At 35.2% G+C, this 9,380-nt stretch overlaps 1 protein-coding gene and 1 long non-coding RNA gene across 2 annotated transcripts; both read left to right on the top strand.

Annotated features, from left to right (window-relative positions):
• Positions 1-397: 397 nt before the first annotated feature.
• Positions 398-1,981, top strand: LOC145051571 (uncharacterized). Its single transcript, XM_078999479.1, has 7 exons — positions 398-512; positions 593-665; positions 741-821; positions 912-975; positions 1,065-1,152; positions 1,237-1,321; positions 1,773-1,981. The coding sequence occupies exons 1-7, from the start codon at positions 412-414 to the stop codon at positions 1,854-1,856; spliced, it is 576 nt and encodes a 191-aa protein (XP_078855605.1). The 5' UTR covers positions 398-411; the 3' UTR covers positions 1,857-1,981.
• A 504-nt stretch (positions 1,982-2,485) lies between these two features.
• Positions 2,486-3,376, top strand: LOC145051572 (uncharacterized). Its single transcript, XR_013683707.1, has 3 exons — positions 2,486-2,580; positions 2,742-2,813; positions 3,089-3,376. It is a non-coding gene; the product is annotated as an uncharacterized LOC145051572 (long non-coding RNA).
• Positions 3,377-9,380: the final 6,004 nt, after the last annotated feature.

Genomic DNA, 9,380 nt, shown 5'->3' on the forward strand with positions numbered 1-9,380 from the left:
ACGCCCTTTTTCAGAAATAGTTGATTCATTGGGACTCAAAGATCCTTTCATTAGAAATTGGTGTTCTTTCAGCAAAAATGGTACATAATCATATCATACATTAAAAAGTTTCTTTTAAGGTAGTTTTACTTTTTGGTATGATGGAATTGAGGAAGGAATGGAATGGGCTATTCCATTACCACATGTCCTCATCCATTCCATTCCAACCAAACAGAATCCATTCTATTCCTTCATATTTTATAGTTCTCTAAATGTCTAATCTTTTGCCTGTATATATATCCACATATTTGCAGATTTATATGTTTGCAGAATGGTATAAACCAGGTTGTAGTTTAGAATACCCTGTTGGTGGAACCGGAGCACTTGTTGAGGCTCTTGTTCTCAGATTTTACTTCTGATAAACTTCCAAAAATGTCAGAACCTTCACAACTTATGACAGAAAATACACGTTCTGATCTTTATGTTGCACTCCCTGTTCTCAGTCAAGGAAAGAAATGGGTCTTACTATACAGGTAAAATTTCATCTTCATCATATTTTCAGTTTCACATTATTCTTGAATCTTGATATATCATTATCTTTTTTATATGTTAGTACATGGAGGCATGGCATATCTCTTTCAACCTTATATAGAAGAAGCAATCTTTGCCCTGGGTTAAGTCTACTGGTAATGTCTTGTCTTCAGTAACTATGCAAAATGTCAACTTTACCCTTTAACTGAAACTTGATTAAACATTTTCAGGTTGTTGGAGATCGTAAAGGTGCAGTGTTTGGTGGTTTAGTTGAGGCACCTTTGAAACCATCAACAAAGAAAAGATACCAGGTTTGTAATTGTTTAATTAAGTTCTTTTCTCTATATGTTGACAAAAGACTTTTCTACCCTTTTTCACTATGATGAGTAAATACTATACAGGGATCGAATGATACATTTGTGTTTACAAATACACCAGGGCGTCCTGTTATATATCGCCCCACAGGTACTGCATTTTCTTGATAATATATAAAAAAATCTTTTATAATTTTAATATTTATTTGGGATTTATTATGTTAATTGTGCATTTATTAGGGGTGAATCGGTATTTTACTCTTTGTTCAACTGAGTATTTAGCGCTTGGTGGGGGAAATCATTTTGCATTGTATCTCGATAGTGACTTGTAAGAGTGTTGCACTTGCATCATTCCTATTTTTCTTTTTGAGGGATAATATGGTAATTTGGCAATTTGCATTTTTTTCCCCAGATTGAATGGGTCAAGTTTGGCCTCAGAAACTTATGGTAACTCTTGTTTGTCACACACCCAAGAATTTGAAGTGAAGGAAATTGAGGTGCTTTCTCTCACTTATTTTTGCAAAAATTACATTTTTGGTCCTCGAGTATGGCTGATTTTGTTCAATTTGGGTCCTACAAAATTCTCTTGCAAATTTGATCGTTATTTGAGGTTTTTGTAACGTTTTTACTCTTCGTTCCAAGTAAAATGAGTTGGGACTAAAATTGAAAAGATCAGCAATACTCAGGGACCAAAAATGGTCATCTTACTTAGAACAAGGACTGAAACTCTACAAGAAATTTCAAAGGACCAAAATTGTAAGAGAATTTTTGGGGACCAAAATTGAAAAAATGGTTTGGGACCAAAAATAGTCAAATAAGGACTAAAGTTGCAAGAGAAGACTTTTTGGGACCAAAATCAGAAAAATTAGAGATTCTCAGGGACCAAAAGTGTAATTTAATATAAATAGTTTGCATAAGTTGAGTTGATATGAATGTCAATGTGTGCAGCTGTGGGGGTTTGTATATGCTTCAGAGTATGAAGAGGCGATATCAATGTTGAGGACAGAAGCACCTGAGATATGTCGATGGTAGATTGACGATTATGCCCTTCATCTTGTATATATTTTAACATGGGTGTTCCATTTCCATTGCTATGTTTGTTGAAACTTGGTTTGTTGGGTTTCAACGTAGATAACTTTTTGGATTTATGATATACGTATAAAAGATTGATAAAGCGAGGGGGTTTGTGTTAACAAGTTAACGGAAATATATTTTCTGATTTTGTCAATCTTTTTAAAGAGCTACTCTTTCCACTTTTCATCCTTAACAGATAACACTTTTTATCTTTTTCTTGTTTTCTCTTTCAAATGGTGTACCTTTTAACTTTTATGGATGACCTATATAATAGTGATAACTACAATTAAACAAAGTAGCATCCACTTCTCAGGTTTATATTGCCCTTGATTCTGCCTAGTATAAAATGCCTAAGTCTACAAGGTGAGCTTTGTGGTTGGACATGCTTTTACATTGGTGTGGCTGCTGTTGCTTTTGGATGCTCTTATTATCACCTCAAACCAAATGATGGTCACCTTATTTGGGATCGTTTTCCTGTAAGTTATATCATTCCTCATATTTAACAAATTTCAATATATAAATGATTAAATTCTCATGTTTTCTGTACTTTTTTACTAATTTACAATCACAGGGACAACAGATGAAAATGAGGAATCTTCACGATCACATGCCATTCTTCGTTCATAAATCTTGCAGGAAATGAAAGAGGTGCAGATACAACTGATAATGATAAGAAAACAAGGTAAAGGTTGGAATAGAATGGAATGGAATGGAATGAGTCATTCCATTCCATTTCTTCCCTCTCTATTTTTCTCTCTCTCTTTTATTCTAATGATCAAAGTTCTTGTTTTTAATATCAGTTTCGTTGTTCTCTTTTATACTTGATGCAGCTTTTATTTGCAGGCTTGGCCTGTGCGTACTCCAAGGCCTGTTGCTTTCAAGCTTGTTGCTGATACCCCTCTTCTTACTGGACAGGTAAGTTTCAAATCTTTTTGTTGTGGATTTCTTATAGTTTCTTTTTGTTGTGGATTTCCTATAGTTTACTTAGCTTCTTAAATCAAAGAGTATAAAGCTTTCCTAATGTGTTCTAATAATTAAGAAAACGGTGTTTTTTTTGAAAAATACTGATGGAGTTTGCTATTTTGTTGTATGGTGTATTACCTTGGATATAATTTGTTTTTACAGTTTTTTCTTTTTATTTAATTTAAATTTGGATATAAGTTTGTAACACATGGGATTTATGATTGCAGCAAACAATCTTTCTTTTCTTTCTAGACATGATTAAAGGCATGTTTTTGGCTGTAGTTATTGGACCACCTGTTGTGGTTGCCATCATTTTAATAGTACATGTATTATTCTATCTCTGAGAAATTTCATTTGCCATGTCATCAAAAGCTGCCAGATGGACTATTATCTTTCATGTTTGAGTTGGTTCTCAACTTGTAGAAGAATAACATAAAATATTTTGGCATCTGAGTGTAAAAAATAATATTTGAACTCATAAGTTCCTTAATAATACTTTATTGTGTTACATGTACTTTATTACTTATAATATATAATTCAATCTGATTATTGATTATATATTATGAGTAAGGAGAGCATTCTAAACATTCTGGAAACTTTAGAAGAAGAGGGAAATAGGGTCTTGTTCAATGCTTTAGCTGTGTTTGCTCTAAGGGAGATCAACTTATCACAAGTAAGTTATTGTTTCACCCTTTTATTTAATATTTTTGTGATTGAATGAAAGTCTTAATGAAAGTAATTGACAACCTTTCTCTGTAAATGATGTTGTGATTGTGGGAGAGGTGTTGTGTTTTTCTCTGTTGCTAGGCAACCTTCTCAACAACAACATTCTACTTAAGCAGGTGAGTAATCAAGATTAAGGGAGACTTGTTAGTTTTATAGGAATGTATAACCCATGTTAGCAATGTTTTATTTTTGTTTAACATTCGAATGATTCTTTGTATGACATTACAATTTGTGTAATTTATTTTATTTTTTGAGTATGAAATTTTATTTTATATTATGCAATGGATTGTATTTTTTGTATATGGTATTTTATTTCTATTATGAGAAGTTAAATGCAAATTTAATTTAAAAATTAATAAATATATAAATTTATTTTTTTTAAACATTTAAATTTACGATACGCAAAAATGTGTGTCATCTTCATTTATGACATGGCCTTTCTTGACAGGGGCTTTCTTGATACGCATTGCGTGTCATTAACACGTGCGTCGTAAGGTTACGACACGCGAATGCGTGTCATCTTCCTTTATGACAGGGCCTTCCTTGATACGCATTGCGTGTCGTAAACGCGCGTCGTAAATGAGCGTCGTAAATGCGCGTCGTCTATAGACGACGCGCAAAAGCACGTCGTCTCTCTTTATGACAGGGCCTTCCTTGACACGCATTTGCGCGTCGTCTGAGCCTTTTACGACGCGCAATGAGTGTCGTAAAAGGCCTTTTTTCTTGTAGTGACATCTTCTTGAACTCTGAATCTGTTGCTTCAAACTTAGCTGCTTCTGATCAACCTGTTGTTGAGAAATACATACCACCAATTCCAGTGAAACAGTGTGCCTGCTGTAATTGTGCTTGTGGGGAAAATAAGAGACAAGGCAAGGATACACCACCAGGGGTAGGAAGAAACAACTTCATAGTGAAGAAAAAGACATGATTTCACTATGGAACACCTGGACACATTGCTAGAAATTGTCCTAATCGCGCATACGTTCTCCACTATGCACAAGGCTGGCAGAACGCACCAAGTGGGAGATACTTCAAAAGAAACCCTTCCAGGTCACAATCGCGCAATGGTGACTGGAACGCGTACAAGGCCAAGAATCAAACTTCCAAGGTCAAGAATCCAAATCCGAAAGGCAAGAAGGGAATGCAAGCCAAAAGTCCAATCCAATAGATGCTCATGTGATGCCAAGACCGGTTAGGTCAAAATGATCTCGGAAGCCGACTTCGAGTTTAAAATCAAGTGCCGAGGCACCCATTGGATCGAAAAAGAAATGGGTCAAACCCAACTACAAATGGGTTCCAAAGGTTCAGTCTCCCAAATCACCTAATGACTCTAATATTTCTACATCTTCTGTTTGTGATAAACAGGAGATGTCGTGGGAGAATGTTCCTTGCAAAGATGACAAAGGTCGACCCAGTTTCAAAATGGAATGGGTTCTAAAGACCAACTGATCCCGCTCTGTTTTAGAGCAGCTATGGAGGCATATCATCAGACTTCGGTTTGTTGGAAGTGGTTGTTCCTGGCACATGCTAGGGGAAATCTCTCAACTGTACACCATTCAGACCTTTGTTTGAGAGAATGTGTCCTTTTGCGAAAAAGGAGGAAAGGAAGAGATCACAAATGGGGTTAGTGCTTAATGACATGAAGAATTTTCGGATATGTTCTGAGATTATGTGTGCTGTTCTCAGACCTTCTGGATGCAAATTCAATCGATGACTTACAGTTTGCGTTTTCTTCTCTATACTCCTAAGTTTATCTTACTCTATTTTGTTTTAAAGACAATTTTTCATTTTCTTAATAGTTTTTCGTTAGTAGTTATTATTGGAAAGTGATAACGGGCAGTCTAAAACATGTGTAAAGGACTAAATCTGAGTTGTCTAGACTCTGTAATCAGTGTACTGGTAGGCACGATGGATTTAATAGTGTGGACTTAGATAAGATTGTTTGGACTGACCATACGACGCTCGGGTAGATTAAGCAGTGAGATAAACACAGGAACCTACGGGATACACTAAATTAATACATATCTAAAACAGTGGTTCGAATTTTCTTTGATGTACGGACTTATGTCCTTAATTCTGGTTCTGATAGGGGGACTGGGGGGTTCTGATAAAGTAGGTCTGTAGGAAATTATTTACTTGCTTTCTATCTGCCAGTCACATGTTGCTTCCTCTGCGTGATTGGAAAATACGACCTGGAATGCAACATATGCAACTCTATTTCTACACACCTTCTTATCTATGAAACTATTTCTATCTGTTAGCCATATGTTGTCCCCTCTAGGTAATCAGAAGATCTGACCTAGGACACAGCATATGCAACATTCTACCTATCAATCCCTCTATCCTAGTTAGCCATATGTTGTCCCCTCTGCGTGATTAAAATATATCTGACCTGGGACACAACATATGCAATTATTTCTAAATCTAACTTCCTCGTTAATAATTGTTTACTCACCTAAAGTAAGGATTCCTTAGGAAGTTCTTGATAACCAGGGTATATCGGGAAGTGGGGAACACGTTCTAGTGAAACTAAAATTCAACCATTTAAGAGCTTGCCTGTAGATCTTGTTGCTTAACTTAAGTGGACAACAATACCCATGGTCGTCATCAGCAAAATAGTTTACTAAGAAAAGTTTATCGATATCCTTCGTGTTTAAGTGGACCACAATACCGGTAATTGACCAGATCTATTCATGAAGGCGAAGGTACTGATAAACAAGTTCAGGTTGTCTCACAACATTGATCCCAAATATTTTTGTTTTTGTTAAATTTGTTCATAGTTTTTCTCTATGCACAAATTTAGGGGGAGAATTAAAAAAAAATCAAAAATCAAGCAAAAATCAGAAAAATTCAAAAAACAAACAAAAATCAGAAATTTCAAAAAAAAAATAGTGTTATATTCTGTTTTATTTCTTGTTCAAGAAAATCAAAAATCCAAAAATATTTTTGTTTCTATTTTACTTTTTTCAGAAAATATGAGAAACCAAAAAATATTGTGTGCTAAATTTTCTTTTAGTTTTGTTTTGTCTTGAAAAGTGAATTCAGGTGAAGATGAAACTCATGGAGTTTGTGTCGAAGATTTCTGAGCCAAGGCTTCATCCGTGATCATCAAAGAATTCTCATTCAAAGAAGCAAGAAATGAAGATTATTCTTTCGACATTCAATTTTTCAATCCCAGAAGCAAGGTGAAGCTGAAATTGAAGATTATGTGACGCATTGCATTGAAGCCTCCTCAATCAGTCTGCTGCTATCTTAAACTTGCTGAAGTGATCCAGAAGATTTGTTCTCTCTGATGTTCTCTCTGAAGATTCTCAAGCTGAAAGTGCTATCTTTCAAGAATCAATACATCAAGCCTCCTTACCTAATGTGCGTTCAGAGTCAAATCTTGAAGAAATGCCCAATTGCTCAAGATGAAGTAAAATTTTGAAGATTCATCATGTTCATCTTGAAGTTGTGAAGAAATTGAAGATAAATGTGGAAGCCAAGCTCCCAATGAAGATTATCAAGAAAAGCTAGCTACCTTTTTAGGGGGAGTTTGTTGGGTCAATTAGAAAAGAAAGCTATAAACGAAGGGGGAGATTGTTGGGTCAAAAATATGGTTTATACTTTGCTTTTCTAGGCAATTGTATTTTTCTGTAATGTTTTATGAGTTTACGGTCAGGTTTACGGCCAGGTGGGTGTTTACGGCCGTAAACAGGTTTATGGTAGTAAACAGGTTTACGGCCATGTTTCTCATGTATATATATAGGGGTGAGGGGTGTGAGGAACGTATGGAATAGTAAAGAGAAGAGAGGAGCTTATGTGTGTGTATTCTAAGGTGTTTTCTAGAGAGAAAGTGAATCTTGTGTAAGGAGCATCAATCATATCATCAATACATTCAAGATTCATCATCTTCTTCTTCTCCTTCTCTTCTATTTTGATCTAGCATCATCCGTTTGATTGGGATTCCGCACCATCAAATGGATCTGATTGATACACAAGCATTTTGGGGACTTACAGATTTCAAATACAAACATGCTTATAAACACACCAAATTAATTGTTGATACTCTTTACAAAACTACTTGTATTCTCAGCGAATTAGTAAACAGGTACCCATAGGTTTTGAGAAGACGGAGCTTCATTGATTTACGTCTTTTAGTTTTTGCTATATATTTTGGTGTCAAGTATACATTGATTTGAACACGAATGTAAAACTATACTTTATTAATGTAATGGTCGTTGTACTTTGATTACCATTATTCAATTGTTGTGATACTGTACATGACGTCATCCACCCCCAAACGTTTCCGCCATTCCGGTTTGGGGGAGTGACAGTAAATGAGTCACTGGTATGAAGCAATCAGAGTATAGAAGCTATCGGTGGCTATGGTAGGCCCTAAATGCTACAACATAGAAGGAGGACATGGAGAGCGAGATTCAGTCCATGTATGTGAAAAGTTGGTTGATCAAGCACTTGGCCTTAATCATTAGGTATAAGTGGATTTTCAAGAAGAGAGAAGAATGGATAGGAACATACACATAATAAAACCAATATATGGGTTGAAGGATGTGTAAGCTTAAAAAGTTCCTTATGGACTGAAGCAAGCATCTCACAATTGGAATCTTTATTTCAATGAGAAAAGTTCGAGGAGTTTGAATTTAGGGAAATATAGATGAGCCTTAAATATGTCAAAGCTAGTGGGAGTAATTGGAATCTTTGTTTCAGTGAGAAAGTTCAAGGAGTTTGAATCTCGAGAAACATAGATAAACCATATATATGTCAATGTTAGTGGGATCGTTGTTATCACCCTTGTGTTGTATATTGACAATGTATGATGCGTAGGAAACTATATTCTAACATAGCAAGTGTAAAATCTTGGATTGGTATGGGAATTGATTCACTATGATAAACATGGGAGATACAACACACGTATATAATATAAGGATCTATGGAGATAGATCAAGGTGATTCATTGGATTAAGCCAAAGCACATAGACTCTTGACGAAAGTTGACATGTAGAACTTTGAAAGGTTCGTGCTTAATATGGCATGCCATTGAGAGATTCTAATTTCCTAGTTTTACTTTAGATATAGAGGTTATGAGTTGTGTCCCATATGCTTCTCCTATGGGATCGATCATATATGCCATGAGATGTACTACATCTGGTGACTGGTATGGCTTGAGCATGACAAGTTGGATTAGATATATTTTGCAAGAATCAATGAATCGAAATCAAGAACATTCTTAAGTTTCCTAAGAGGATAGAGGAAATGATCTTGAAAATATGGATGAGATAATTGTAAGAGTTACATTGATGTAAGTTCCACACTGATAAAAACAATTTTGTTTGCAGTCGGAATTCATGGTTTTACTTAATGGTGATGTATTAGCTTGGAAGAGTACCGAGTAATACACCATAGTGGATTTAACAAAATTAGAGTATGTTGTGTTTGGTTAAATTGCAATGAAAAAAACGTGACTAAAAGATATTCATTAGTGACATCTTTATTGAAATTCAATAATTGATGGTCCTTTTAGAAGCTATTTGTGACTTTAACGGTGAACTTACCAAGAGTATGGAACCCATGTCAAACAAGATCATAAGATACATACTCAGTAAGTACCACCATCTTTGATAGTGAGTCAAATGTAAAGACATCACAGTCAATGAATCATATCGAAAGATAATCTTGTCGATCCATTCCATAAGCCAATGTCGCTGACCAAGTCTGTCAGTTAGGAAAAGTCAGGAGGCATTAGATTTGCAAATGAATTGGATTAAACACTCTTAGCTTGGTTTGTTTTAAACC

Source organism: Lactuca serriola, chromosome 5, assembly GCF_051521515.1.
Source record: "Lactuca serriola cultivar US96UC23 chromosome 5, Lser_US96UC23_V15, whole genome shotgun sequence".
NCBI classification, from domain to species: Eukaryota; Viridiplantae; Streptophyta; class Magnoliopsida; order Asterales; family Asteraceae; genus Lactuca; species Lactuca serriola.

Excerpts from the sequence above, each read along its gene's own strand:
- LOC145051571 (XM_078999479.1), top strand. The coding sequence starts at position 412 with ATGTCAGAACCTTCACAACTTATGACAGAAAATACACGTTCTGATCTT. Across the intron at positions 513-592 it reads AAATGGGTCTTACTATACAG|TACATGGAGGCATGGCATAT; the intron begins GTAAAATTTCAT and ends TTTATATGTTAG. Across the intron at positions 666-740 it reads GCCCTGGGTTAAGTCTACTG|GTTGTTGGAGATCGTAAAGG; the intron begins GTAATGTCTTGT and ends AAACATTTTCAG.